The sequence below is a fragment of the Eurypyga helias genome, unplaced genomic scaffold, assembly GCF_000690775.1.
Source record: "Eurypyga helias isolate BGI_N326 unplaced genomic scaffold, ASM69077v1 scaffold3612, whole genome shotgun sequence".
NCBI lineage: Eukaryota > Metazoa > Chordata > Aves > Eurypygiformes > Eurypygidae > Eurypyga > Eurypyga helias.
Window position 1 is genome coordinate 32,023 of NW_010237718.1, and position 15,274 is coordinate 47,296.

Consider the following 15,274-nt stretch of genomic DNA (forward strand, 5'->3'; position numbering starts at 1 on the left):
AAACAATGAAAGAACAGATATGACTGTAAATTATACCATTACTACTGCCACAGAAAACAAGAACTCAGTTGCTAACAGTATACGTATTTAAAACCTGCAGAGTGTGAAAACACTATTCTAAAAAGTCTTGTAATTCTTAAGTATCTGCTGGTTCCCATGTCGGGAAACTGAGACATATAAATCCCTGAGAAAGTGAAATCTTTAGAGACATTTGGTGTTTTCACCTACTTCTTCACAGATCTCTGGTTATCAGCACCATGTGTTTAAAATCACGGTATAAGTGAAATTAATTCACAGACAGTATGAGCCAAGACTACCTCTGCATCATATCAGCAATGATCTGATTTTTGAATGATGTTCTCGTGACAGCTTTTTAAGATGATCACTGTTGTAGATTAGATGAATGAGTAACAATGAAAATAATGCCCAGTTTCACAGCATGCCTGTTATGAATACAGTTAATGCTAAGAAGTTCTCCACTGGACAGCCTTTACATGGAGGTTATCTTGTGTGCAACCTCACTCATAAGACAAGCACACAAAGAGAAGCCGAGGTTGACTGAAAATCAAAGTGGTAGTCACAGAATCTGAGGACAAAAACTGGAAATACAAAGCAAAGATCAAACATTTAAGTGCAATAATTCTTCAAGAAAATAACATATTTTAAAAAGAAAGTAACATTTTAATCTATTTCAAGTGGTACAAAAATAAATACAGCTTAATTTCCAGTATGAAAAACAGTGTACTGGAAATAATTTCTCTAAACTATCGTTTCATTTATATAATGATCAAGTGTATACCTTTTTCAAAAACTGTTTAAACATACACAGAACTTGATAAGCTTCTTGAAAGAAGCTTTCTAGTGTCACAGATGACCAAGTCAACATGGTAAGTCCTTGCCTCAACACAGCTTCCACCTAAGCAAAAAGATACATTTTTGTAGATTAAGATAAAAGAAACAATTTAAAACAAATTATTAGAATCACTAAGGCCACTGATGAAAGAAAGAGTTGTGTCTGGTTTTCAAGGAAAGTTATAAGTTTTCAAGGAAAACATCAAATTAATTTACAGAAGATTTGGGAAGGGGAGGGTAGTGCATATTACAGCCTCTGTTCACAGCTGTCAAGCGTAGATGATCAGCAAAGATCTTCCCTTCCTGTTCTCCTGGATCGTATCTCTCAGTGGTTTCCACTACTTACTAAAATTAAAATCAAGTCCACTATTGATCTTACAATTCGTTCTTTAACATGTATATTGACCATTCTCAACAGCATAATTGCTTGTCTTTCACCTTCATGTATTTATCTAACGACATTTTTCGTTCATCTCTTTTTCAATCACACTGATCCTCTCCAAATTTTGTTATAGCCTTCATGCTATTTCTAAAAGTACTCTTTTCCTTACTATTACCCTTACTGAATTCTTGGTAGTCCATGGTCTATTTTTTCTGTATTTATCACCAAGGTGTTCAGCACGTAGCTAATATCAGCTCATTTCCCTGTCACTGTATGATCTACGTCAATGTACTTCTTTCACTGCAGCTCCTGTACCTTCAAAGGAGATGGGACTCTGAGGAAAAGAAAGTCTTATACTGCTGCCAGGCTATGAAAATCAACCTTTCCAGACTCTCCCACAGAGCATCCCCAAAGTTTTTTCCTAGCACTCCAAAACTTCTCACTGATTTCCCTGTATTTAGCCACCACAATTTTAAATTTTGTGATCTCCATCATTCTTGAAGTGACAGAAAACTAATTTTGCTTAATTACTGAGCAGTTTTGAACTGATTCTACTCATATTCAATTTTAAGTAGCCAACTATCATATCTGCTCTTTTGTCTCGACATTTACCAAGTCACTGCCTGGACTTCACCCACTGTCTTCATCCTAATGCTTCTATTAGCTATGTCTATATCACAGTTAAAACAATGAATTCAGCTCAAATAGATACACACCTATTTGCAAATATAGCCATTAATAACACTTTAATATATATTTTGGGAGAGGGGGTGAGAATATATTTAACTCCACAATGCTGTTATGGTACTGTTACAGGTAACCTACACAGCCAATCTAGAAACAGTTTAAGGCTCTGCGTGAGTCACTGTCAAGTTATAGCACCAACTTAGCCATAGGTTATATTTGCTCATTCCATTCATGGATTTATGCTTTCCTCTCTTGCTCGTATACAACAAAGACTTATCTCCCTTCAGAAAATATTTTCATCTTCTGTGGTTTGAACAATACTCATCCTTCTCTTTTCCCAGTTGTTTCTTCTAAATTCCTCTATGATATAATTATCTTTAGAGTAGTATCACTAAAGTGAAGACTATCATCACTTTATCTTTGTCTTTTGTTATTTAACTCTCAAGAGTAAGGACAAGTTTCTTGTTTCTCACACTTTGGCACATGCCAACTATGTAGTTACACAAACTAATGCCAATTCCACAACCTTCTGATATTATTTACAACCCAAAAGGGAAGAGTTACTTAGAACAGCGACATACATACACTTGCAAGTGTCTAGCAAAACAAAATGGCTTGTATTCTGTATCTCCAATAAAACTGCACCTTTAGTGTAATATATAACCTTTCTACATCACTGGAGAGGCTGACTCCATTCACAAGGCTAATAATTCTCTCCAAGAAAAGACAAGGATCATGACATTTAGTATTTCAGCTAAATGAAAAGCACAACTTCCCGTGAAAACCTCTAAAACTGAAATAAGTGATAATTTACTTCCATGTCAAAGCCGAGAGACCTGTGTAAATAAATAGGCCCACAAAGTCCGTACAATTTTTTCTACTGCATTTACATTTCATAGGCACTAAGATTCTACTGTAGTACATGTTATTTCAGCAATGTATGAGGGATGCTTTTTTGGGTTTTAAAATTCATTAAGTTCACAACATGCAGCTCCACCTAAATATTTTATAATTATAAGATGTTATTAAGTTATCCTAACTTCTTCTGAAGTATACTGAAATGCATTTAGCAATACGAACCTTTTTCATTTTTGGTGCCATTAGATTTACAAAAATCGTTGGTGTTTCTTGACGCAAACCTTCATAAAGCTGGAGAAGACCCTGTTAATTATTAGGAAGTGTAGAATCAGGAAGAATATTTTAAGTGCTTTATTTACTAAAGAAAAAAAACTGTTACAAAATCAAATAATCAGAAAAAACATGGAAAGCAGTGAAAGACTACATTTGAGAACAAGTGTAGAATTTTACACAGACATTACATGCCTACGTGCATGATTTCAGGAATGTAATGAATCTGTATCGTGCTACTTGAGGAAGAATGAAAGCAGCCTTTGTGAAACATGTTCTTTATGTACAAAGTCAGACAAAGCAAGATCTTTCTCTAGAGCTAAGGCCAGTTTGAGATTTAGTGACCGCAACTTGCTATACCTTCTTGAAGACAAGTATCATCTGCTTTAGACAATTAAGGTGACAAATAAACTCAGTTTTAAAATACCCTTGTCTGATGCTTTACACACACAAAAATCTTGTATGGTACACCTCATCCTCAAGATGTAAGCCTCTTGAAATATTACAATAGCAAGTATTACAACAGGTATCAGAAATCTGACTTCTCTAGCAGGTAACCTGTAAATCTCTTGATGTGTTTGTGGCTCACCATATCTTCCAATCTAGAAGATTTCCAATCTTTGCTTCTCAAAAAACTCTGTAAAGCTGTGTTATAGTGAATTTCAGAGAGTGAACACTTTTTGGATAGTTTCAATTAATTTGTCACCAGAATATATTTAAGATGCCACAGGGTATATAAAATATATATGCTTATACTTAAGTATATACTAGCCGACAGACCAGTTAGTACAGACTTTTCAAATGAGATCCTCTATGTCCACCAGGACATTTCACAAATTTACCTTACACTACCTCATACCAAGCTTTAATTTTTATTTAGCCAAAGCAAGATTTTTATGGTTAATCAGATTTTATTTTTTTTAAACAGCAATTATGACAACTTTTAAGTTTACCTCTGCACGCAACATTTTTGACATCAGGATATTTTCTATTTTTACTATCTTTTTTGCTTCTTTTGGTACTTCCAGACCCAACTTTATCATACATTTAGTCTCTCGGACAATCTCTCGAATTTGGGGATCAAAATTAACCAGCAACTTCCCAGTTTTTGGATGATATGCAAATATTGTGGCTTGTAAGGCTGTAAAGACATTTTTATATGAGTTTCTAAGACAAACAATTGTTTCCGTTATATTAATACAGAACACAGATTTCTGATATTACTATACAGTAATTAATGTATTATATATGGTTACTTGTGAAATAATTTCACATTGTTTTCAGTTAAAGAAAATACACAACTGACCTTCACCATATTAGCTTTCTACCATATGTAATCTTGCTCCACATAAGTTAAACAAGCAACAAATACAGTCTTATTTGTGGCATATTTTTCTTAGCTTGAGTTAGAAAACAATGAAATTCACTTTCTAAAGATCTGGAAACACAACACTTACTTAGATGATGTTCAGTATCTTACAGGAATTTGTTAACTCAGAGGATGAATGCTTACATATGGACATTGCAAAAATCCAAAACAAATGCACAAACAGCAACACAAAAACCTCTGTTGACTGATGACAAAATTTTATTCTTATGGTTGCACTTACAGTTTTGAGGCCCATGGAGTGCCTACAATTTACACGAAAAATCTACTGAAAAAAAAATATTTTTTTAATCTTTAAACCTTATTTAATCTTAAAATGATAAAACAATTATCAAAAATTTTTTCTAGTCATAAAGTAATATTTGTCCTGAGTGTGACTGGGATAATACAACTGTATAAGTTATTATAGTGGAAAGAAAACAGGAATAATTATTAAATGGCATACATAAAGAATTTGAATACAAAAATGAACAATTGTATGCCTTAAATTTGTTTCTCTATTGTTTCCAGTCATCTGTCAAAGATGTACCATATCTCCAATTCTGTGCATCAAAACCAAGTTTCAAGGTCAGTAAAGGACAGATATTTCTAATACTGGGCCCGCTTATTGGTTCATGATTAATTTGCACATTTTAAGGGTAAAGGGGACTTAAAAAGTTATCTGTTTTGATTTGTGTTAACTCAGCATTCAATAACAGTACAAAAAAAGCCAATAACATATTTAATTACTTACAATGTTTTAATTGTGAAATTAGCTTCATCCACATATTATGATACGATACCTCATATTCCACCAATACATAGGCAATTCTGTTGTATAACTGAACAATTGCTTTACCTTCTGGACTTGCCAAGATATTTGATATTTTCTATTAAAACAAAGTACATTCAAATGAAAACGAAATTAAAAGAAAATCATACTATTTGGGGGTTTCTCAATTTAACTCTTGACTATATATTATGTAAGTTAATATTACAAATTATACTTACAGAGTTCTTAAAAACTGTATCAAGTATTTATGATTCAAATTTGTAGCAAAGTCAGTAAAGACTTGTAAGTAAAACATACTAAATATTTAACACATGTAAGAGCAATTACTTTATTATACTGTGATAAACACTTGCAATTCAAAGTGAAGTGAATGCTAACTTCTACTCAAAATTGGAACAGTAATTAAAATCGATCTTCAAAAATCTCCTTTTTTAATCAGTAATGACACTTATGTCTCTTTTCTTTGGAGCAGAATTAGGTGATTGTTATTCCCATCTGAGGGAAAAAAAAAATCCCTCTTACATGAAGTTAACTTGGCAGGACACCCTAGATAGTTCGTAGGAGAATCATTCAAACATTTCAAGAAATATTACTGCTATAGTGGATCCTAGTATAGCAAGTTTCTGGCTATTCCAATGAAGAAAGGTAATCCAATACCAAGAAATTCATAAGGGTCATAAATGTTAAAGCTTATATGGCTGGTACCAACCTTCAGCTGTATGTTAAGTGGTACAGAAAATGTAGAATGAGAAGTTCAGTAATGGAATTCCCTGTTCCCAGACTAGTTCAGAAACCATGTGCAGTGAAACTGGTGGATAGATTCTCAATTACAGTACTGCAGCTATTGTCTGGATCATTACAATAAGCTTGGTTTTCTGTGGTACCAGTACTTATACCCCAGACAATTTCAGGTAGCCCACATTTATGACTTCCAGCAGACATTTGGTAAAGATCATGATCCTCCATAGAGAGCCCTGTGGGGCTAGAGGAACAGATGAGGTGGGTACTCAGTTGAAATACAGGACATGAGTCCTATGTACAAGCCCTGGTCTGATCCATTACAAAAAGTACACCACCACCACCATCATCTGGAATGGTGAAATATTTCTTTGAGCAATATGAAGACAGACGTATGAACAATTCAGTGCATATTTCCAGCTTGGGGTGCAAGTTCAGAGGTAAGTCAAAGAAATAGGGTTTTTTTTATTTTAGTAAGGTTTTTGATACTGTCCCTCACAGCATCCTTCTGGACAAGTTGCCCAACTGTGGGATGAGTGGGTTTACGGTTCACTGGGTGATTAACTGGCTGAAGGCCAGAACTCAAGAGGTCGTGGTGAATGGGGCTACATCTGTCTGGCAACCAGTCACCAATGGTTGTCCTAAGGTTTCAATTCTAGGGCCAGTTCTGTTCAATGTATTTATCAACAATCTGGATGCAGGAGCTGAATGCACTATTTGCAAACTTGCTGATGATACCAAACTGTGAGGTGCTGTTGACTCTCTTGAAGGACATGAGGTTGCAGAGGGATCTAGATAGATTAGAGCATTGGGCTGTGATAAAAATTAACAAGTCAAAATGCCAGATTCTGCACCTAGGATGGAGTAATACCTGAGATTTGGAGATGAGTGGGTAGAGAGCCGCCCTGCAGAAAGGGATCAGTGTGCTCTGGCAGCCAAGATGGCAAACCGCATCCTGGGGTGCATTACGCACAGCACAACCAGAGGGGATTATCCCCCTGTATTCAGTGTTGGCGCAGCCTCACCTTGAGTGCTGTGTGCAGTGCTGGGCCCCACGATGTAAGAAGGATGTGAAAATCCTTGAGTGCCTCCAGAGGAGGGCAACAAAGCCAGTAAAAGGGATGAAATACATGTTCGATGAGTGGCTAAGGACTTTGGGCTTGTCTAGTCCAGGAAAAAGGAGGCTGAGGGGCAATCTCATTGCTCTCTACAGCCTCCTCAGGAGGGCAAGAGGAGAGGGAGGGGCTGAGCTCTTCTCCCTCATATCCAGTGATAGGATGTGTGGGAATAGTTCAGAGCTATGCCAGGGAAGGTCTAAACTGGACATTAGGAAGCATTTCTTCACCTAGAGGGTGATCAAACACTAGAGGAGGCTTCCTAGAGAGGTGGTTGATGCCCCAAGCATGTCAATGCTTGAGAGGCATTTGGACAATGCTGTTAACAACATGATTTAATTTTGGCCAGCCCTGAACTGGTCAGGCAGTTGGACTGCATGATCAGAGTTTAAGGTCCCTTCCAACTGAAAATGTCTATTCTATTCTAACACTACATCTAGGATCTACAACAGTGGCTACTGCAGAGCATATTTTTTAAACTAGATATTCACATACAAATAAATAGGTTGCCTAGCATATGAGAAGTGACATTATGATAGCCAGAAACATTATTGTCACTCTACTGAAGTGAGACAGTACACATCACATCATCTTATTTTCCTCACATCAACTTACATGGAAATAGTTTATTGGTTCATTTATCCTTCTGAATAGCTGTCTCGCCCACAGTATCTTTCCTGCAACAGGTGGCATGTTTCGAGCAAGTGGAGGGTCATCTTTCTGAATTTGGTAAAGCTACCATAAGAACAATATCATTAAATACGTGGGTTAAAAAAAATCTGTTGAAATTTTAAACTGTTTTTCCTCTGTTACCACAATTTCTTTCTCTTCCCAAACAGATGAAATTTGTGTGGAATCACACTGTTCATTGAGAGAAAAATGTACTGCTTCCCCACTTGCTAGGCTTCTGAGATGCACACATTGATACAACTGTCAGTATGCCTCCTGCCTTCATTATCTCATGCTGTTTCTTAGCTGTCCTTACTTAAGACAGAGCCCTGGGAACACCAAAAGGCATTGCATACCGAGGAGCTGAGCAGCCAGAATTGAAGGCTAAGCCTGACAGGTGCAGCTGTGTAACTTTGGAGCCACTGGCTGTGGAAGTTAGAGGTGTAAGGAAGTGTTGCCAGAACCCCTGATGGGGCTTTGCCTCTTTGGCTTGGGAACTGTCTTCAGGAAAGCCCTAAGCTGTACTGTTAACTGAGAGGTTTTACCTGAATAGAAATGTAAACATTGTCCTTTGAACATATAGACCTAAATAATAACTAACAATTCAGGAATTGGACTTCATTCTTGTGGGTCCCTTCCACCTCAGGGTAATCAATGATTCTATGATAAGGTCTTTTCTACTACTCATCAGTAAACATTTAGACATTCCTGGGGGTAAACAGCCTATTCTTTCATCAAGGCCCCTGCTCACTGAATGGCTGCATTATAGTCAAGAAAAATTTGGCCAAAAATTATCGCCACCAAATTTTCATTGACAAATTATTGACTTTAGAACCAGTATTGCAGTAAGAACAACTTCTTATTAGAAATAACTTGCTTGGCAAAGATCAAAAGCATTCCAGTAATATCTAATAAATAGTTAGAACCAGTCAGTATAGTGGCAACATATTCATCAACAGAAAAAAGAGGAATACTTGTATCCAGCCAACTTTAGGCATGCAAACTCATGCTGTGATAACACAAAGGCTGTACTGCTTAAGCAAACACCACTCTTCACTTATTGACATGCCTTCTTATCCCCACACTGTCTCCTGCACAAACCCAGCACAAGACATTCAAATAGCTTCATGGTGAACTTATGAGAGGAAATGATCTATATGAAACCCCCTCAGAAAATGTACCTATTTCTTCTGTCTGGGAAAAAGCAGCCAAGAGAGGGGTCAGTGATTTCTTAAGCAGGCAGAGAGCTGAAAATATGTTCATCAGCTGAAGCCAGTAATTAGAGGTTCATGAAGTGTTATATACAGTGAGTAGACAAGGAAAGGAGAGTGTAAAGAGTGGTTCAAAGCAGATGAGCTAAGCTACAGTTTTAAGTTATTGTTTGGAGAAATCATTTTCTACTAAGTGCAGAGTTTACAAATACTTGGGTCCTCATGTAATCGTGTCTTTCATCTGACAAAATGTAAACATCTCTAATAAATATTCACATCAGTCTGTTTTTCTAGATTTCCTTTATACTCACCAAAGAAAAATGGCCGTTTCAAGGGAATTATTTAAATCTTCAGGTTAACATGTAAAGTAGATACGATTAATTGACTCTAGAGTACTCATTTCTTTCTTGTGTAGAAATAGACTATGGATGTGTATACTTCTGATACAGATGGATTCCTTGCAGACATACAAAATCTGGTTAGATTTAATCCTCTCTAAAAGTTTCAAGTCTAGTGATGTGAACAGTCCCTAGAAATTAATTCTCATTCATGCTACAGACATGGGACACTACGCAAATCAAGGAAAATCATTTATAATCAACATAAATGCAATTTACCTGCATTTTGTATCTATTTTATGCTGCCACAGCATTAGATAATACCCATGAATAAATGCAAATTAACTGTAGTGACCTCATATAATCAAGAAAACAAAAGGTATATGCAAGTAATGTACACAGACAGTAAAGAACATATTTTTTTCTTTAATTGATGAAGGAATAACAGAAAAGATTTTGGTTTAAAAAGTAAAAACGTGATGACAAATTTGCCTGCAAGAACATGTATTGACAATGCGTATTGACAAATATAATATAGCATACACAATCAGATCTGTTTTCTGTAACAGGAAAACACAAGTATGAGAAATTGAGCATTGACAGTTAGTGAAAGAGGCAGAATAAATAAAAATTATTCATATTAAAATCTTTGTTCTTATTTTAACATGATGTTTAAAATTAATTGCAAAGAAATGAAATACCTTTTTCGTAGCTTCAAGTTCTGCTACATAATGTTGAAGAATACAACCAACTCTAGGTACTGTTTCTTCCTGAAGGCATGGCATTCTCAGATTTTGAAACCTGTATTTAAAATGAGTACCCCAAATTATATTTCTAAAACAAAATATTTTAAAATTATTTTTTAAATTTATTTTTATTTTGGGGTACATGAACATTACATAAAATGAGAGAAGCACTAATCTAGGAAATGCTTCTGGATCTGGGAATTTTTTTTTACTTTGAGCAAATTTAACCAAGCTGAAAAGTTCTACCCTGGTGGGTTTTTTGGTGGAGGTGCTGTTGGTGTTATTTCTTAGTTTTTTTCTTTCAGTATCCTCTTGTATATATGAAATAAAATGTAATGAAATTAAGAAACAGGATAATATATTGATTCCCATAAGAAAACAAAAATGCATCTTTTAGGGTGACTAAATGGTTCAGAATACTCATAACAAAAATTTCCTGATTGGGCCCTTTGTTCTGAAGTTAGCTGTGTTATATAAAGTTTAGTAATCAGCAATTTAAAGTTACTTTGAAATATTTTAAAACATAATTTCCAATACCTTTGAAGTAACTGAAGTGCATGTTGTGAAGACAAAATTCTCCCAAAACAGGTACGCATAAATGTCTCTATCTGTATCTAAAGAATATATAATTTACTATAGTTTTTTCTGGTCATATAATACTATTCCGATATCTCATAATTTCTTAACATAGTAGCATTTGAAACTGTTGCTGCTTAAAGCAAAAAATAGCAGCCTTCAGTGGTCTATGCTTACTATAAGCAAAAAATAGTTAGTGTCTGTCAAGTAGTCTCTTAAAATGCCAGACAACTTCAGCGAAGAATCAAATCATGTATTGAAAACAGCTGTAACTTTGTTTTGCCCAAAATCTAACTACATGTCTCCAGGCTAATAAACCACCTCTGTGTAGATCATTCTCTCAGGTCTCATAATTTTTATCATTTTGGCTGCGGAGTGACTGATGTACTGTATGATGTATTTTACAGCTTCCTTTGTATAGAAGAAAAAGAATGGAAAAAGCCTCCCTCCAGACAAAACCAAACTCTATGCTCTTTGGAAAAAGAACTATGTAGCCTAATTACAGTCTAAAGTCTCACTGACATTCAGGGAGATACGGAGTAAGTCGTGATAAGATTGTTCCTCAAGTACATAACAGGTAGCAATATTACTTACCTCTAAATCTTCAATTTTTGCCATGAAGTTTGCAAAATCCACATCAAATTCTGTTTTTCATGGATCAAGGATGTCATATTGTGTCTTTTGAATGCTTTGGTAGATACTTTTGAATTTTACTGCTATAATATCTATCCCTTCAGTGGTAGATAGATTCAGTGCACAAAAAGTTTGTACTACAGTTATCATCTCTGTAATCTGAAATATAAACATTATATTCATGCTAATAACAAATTATTTGTTACTTTCTCTATAAACTGAAACCTGAGTAAAATAAAATAAACAGCACCAACTTTCCTAACTACTGCATTCAGAAATGTGTTGCTTCTGAGCTTCTAATTCAAGTGTCTTCAACAGAGCATGGTTAATTCAGTTTTTAACATCAGTTCTCACCAAAAACCCAATGAAAAGTAAAACCATACTGATTAATATATATACTGCATGATAAGAGCAAACATTAAAGACTCGCAGAATTCCTACCCTGTGATGACTGTCCTATCCTCTTATCCCTTGTCTGCCTTATTCTTCACCAAGGAACATTTATTATCTTTTCCACGTAAACTCTACAAATGCTAATTTAAAATCCCTCTGTCAGATTAGCAAGCTAAATATTAAGACTACACCCAGCAGCAGAATCATCTGAAGAAACATGTGGGATGGTAACAGGAGTTTTAAATGCCTTAGGATGTCATTCAAAAAAGAAAAAGTGTGTTCATTTTCACATAATTTTAAACCTCCTAAAATAATGATCTAAGTCTAGTTTAATTAGATTATTTGTCTCCACACTAACAGAGATATATTGGCAAATTTAGAATGGCATTGTGAGGTAATTGCTTAAAGTATTGGGATGACTTACTCTGCAGAAGTGCATAATTTCTGTCAATAGAGTTGCAAACTCCTTAAAAGGATGGTTAAGAAGACGGTGCAGGTTAATAAGTTTCCACCTTGTAAACTGTTCTTTGGAGAAACCCTTCTTCTCTACCAATAATAAAGGGACACAGTATACTCACTTTTTCTATCTCCTACAAAAAGATTCAGATTTTCCAAAAATGTACATTTCCGATACTTCAAATGTCTTCTCTCCTAGAGTTTCCAAAATTTCTTGCTTTGTTTCATGAAAGCATTTCTGATATTCTCTCAATAGAAGCATGCAATCCTAACAAGTGAAGGAATAATAAATACCACACTCATTATGCTATGCTTAGGGGTGAGAGACTGGAGAACTCACACTCATGGTCATTCCAATATGGTTAATTATCATTGACTCTAGTTTCATCCAACAGACAATAATAACTTGCTCACAGTGATTTTCGTTCAGTATGTGTAGCAAATATTTGCAACATCAGAACATACAATAGTACAGTGAAAGACTTAACACCGGGAAATGAGTCACAAAAAAACCCATGACGAATGTTGTAGTTCTTCTTAAAGCAAACAGTGGTTTAGAAGTCAGTGAAGAGCAGGTGATAACTTCTGCTCTAAAGGAGATATTTGAGCATTAAGAAAAGCCATTACCTTCATTAAAAATGGTCAGACTGTCCTCTGGATAAGGATGGAATTTGGCATAACAGGGTAGTCTGTTTGAAACCCCCAGGGTACTTAAAGGAAATTGGTTATACAAATTAATGTGTGTTGACAAGTCTGAGTTGAAGTAAGATTGAAAAATAATTCTTCTTTCTCAGTTGATTGTTTACTTAATAAGAAATTATTTACTTAATAAGGTCTTACTGAGACCTTATGAGATGTAAAACTAATAACTGGTGAGAAATGTAAAGTCTGTAATCATTGGGATACAAAATCTTCTGTCAGTTGTTGGGAAAACAGAAAAAAATTTTGTCACAATATACTGGCAGTCACCAGACTGAATATATAGGCGTATATATAACAACTTGTTATGAATTACAGGAAATGAAAAGAGGTCCTCATTGAAACAAATGTTCAGATCTTCAAGAATATACAGATACTAGAATGAAGACTGATCACCATGATTAGAAACTGGGCTTATATTTCTCTCATAGAATAATGAGGGTTTATCAGCTGTGGAACAGGCGCAAGATGACCTCAATGAAACAGATGAATCATATCGTCCTGTCAGGTCAGGATAGATACGTTCCATACATTTGTTACTAATGAGTAACCCCATAGGAGCACACTTTTTGCCATGGCATATTGCATGTGCTTTATTTGCTCTTAATATGTCACCATCAGCTGAAGAAAAGCAAGACTGTCTTAGCATTAAACTTTCATCATCTGGCAAGGAAATCTGGTACTGGAAGGAGCTACTGTAACAAAGTTGGGGGTCTATTCAAATACCAGGGTCCCCCTAGTAGAGAAAGATGGTACCATATCAGATCACAGACTGGTTTGGGTTGGAAGGGACCTTTAAGGGTCATCTAGTCCAACCCCCCTGCAGTAAGCAGGGACACCTTCAACTAGATCAGGTTGCCAAGAGGCCCATCTCGCCTGCCCTCGAGGATGGGGCTTCTACCACTACCTGTACGAGTGCCTCACCACCCTCATTGTAAAACACTTCTTCCTAATATCTAGTCTAAATCTCCCCTCTTTTAGCTTAAAACCATTACCCCTTGTCTCAGCCTGTCCCCATATGAGAGGTGCTCCAGCCTGCTGATAATTTTTGTGGTCCTCCTCTGGACCTACTCCAGCAAGTCTATGTCTTTCTTGCACTGAGGGCTCCAGAGCTGGAATCAATACTCCAGGTGGGGTCTCACCAGAGCAGAGTAGAGGGGGAGAATCACTTCCCTCGACCTGCTGGCCACACCTCTGGATACAGCCCAGGATACAGTTGGCTTTCTGGGCTGCCAGCGCACACTGCCGGCTCATGTTCAGCTTTTCATCCACCAGTACCCCAAGCCCTTTCTCCACAGGGCTCCAAATCCCTTCAACCCTCAGCTTGTATCAGTACCGCAGGTTGCCCTGACCCATGTGCAGGACCTTGCACATGGCCCTGTTGAACCTCATGAGGTTCATACATCAGATGACCTCAAGATGGAAGAACATGGATTATGCAGGATGACAAAATTCCTTGGTTGCACATATGGTGAAAATGCTGTTTCCAAGGTTAGTGACAGACCACCCTGACAGAGATGAGGACATTCTAATTTCACCAAATGAAGGTGGGCTAAGAAATGGGAAAACACTCCCAGCATCATGAAATAAAACAGTAAAGCGATGTGAAGTACTTGGTACACACTGATATGTACTTCACTGTGTATATAAATATGTAATTAATAGATTTGATAGGTACCTAATAAAATACCGAACACAAACCTTAATTTTTCCAATAACAGTTGATGTCTCCTGCTCCCGGACACAAGACAAGCCACCATCTGTAATATATGCTCTACATGTTCTGACCATTTGATTTGTAACCTAGCACAGACAAATTAAAACAAGCAGGTCGCAAGCTTAAAAGGAAATTTTCCTGTTTCACAAAATCTGACAAAATTCCCACATGCATGTATTAGTATTATCAGAGTTTGGATAAACTTCATATGTGGGAATAATAGTGACCAAGTATTATATGTAGGATACACGAAAAACACAATATAAAGAGTCTTAAAACACTCCCAGAACTGTATTTAAGTCCAAAGAAGTATTTGTAAGTAGTCTAAGTCCAGCAATACAAAGGCATGAACACCAACCATAACTCAGTAACAAAGAGAAGTTAGTTAACTATTCTGTACTTACATTGTCATCTTTACACTTTGTAGTGTGTGCATCCTTGTTTTAAAACATCCACTAGAGAATATTCTATCCTAGCAGTATGTCTTTACCTTGGTCTCTGTCCCAGCCCGGTTATCCCAGGAAGGGGGAGATTCGTTGTTATACCCAGAGTGAGATTAAGACACAAACGAGGTCAGATGCCGCTAACAAAGGATTTTATTTTTGTTGTAAGAAAGTAGCGATAGGAGAGAGAGAAAATAGAAAAGGGGGAAAATTTAGCTAGCAGTCAGGATAGAATTGCAAGAAATAGTCACCACCATGGATCCAGCGGCGTCCTGTTGGTCCGTAGTCTTGCAGTCTTTGGTGGGGAGGGTTCCTCATTGTGATTTGGTCTC

At 36.3% G+C, this 15,274-nt stretch overlaps 1 protein-coding gene across 1 annotated transcript in view; it reads right to left on the minus strand.

Annotated features, from left to right (window-relative positions):
* Nucleotides 1–14,585, minus strand: part of LOC104506572 (dynein heavy chain 8, axonemal-like) — a gene marked incomplete at both ends in the record, with an annotated part of 45,805 nt that extends 31,220 nt beyond the window's left edge. Inside the window, 10 exon segments of the mRNA XM_010147558.1 lie at nucleotides 800–916; nucleotides 3,002–3,082; nucleotides 4,003–4,190; nucleotides 5,170–5,305; nucleotides 7,677–7,796; nucleotides 9,981–10,080; nucleotides 10,563–10,639; nucleotides 11,196–11,393; nucleotides 12,202–12,351; nucleotides 14,484–14,585. Of these exon segments, the coding sequence (XP_010145860.1) occupies nucleotides 800–916; nucleotides 3,002–3,082; nucleotides 4,003–4,190; nucleotides 5,170–5,305; nucleotides 7,677–7,796; nucleotides 9,981–10,080; nucleotides 10,563–10,639; nucleotides 11,196–11,393; nucleotides 12,202–12,351; nucleotides 14,484–14,585 (1,269 nt within the window).
* Between the last annotated feature and the right edge of the window lie 689 nt (nucleotides 14,586–15,274).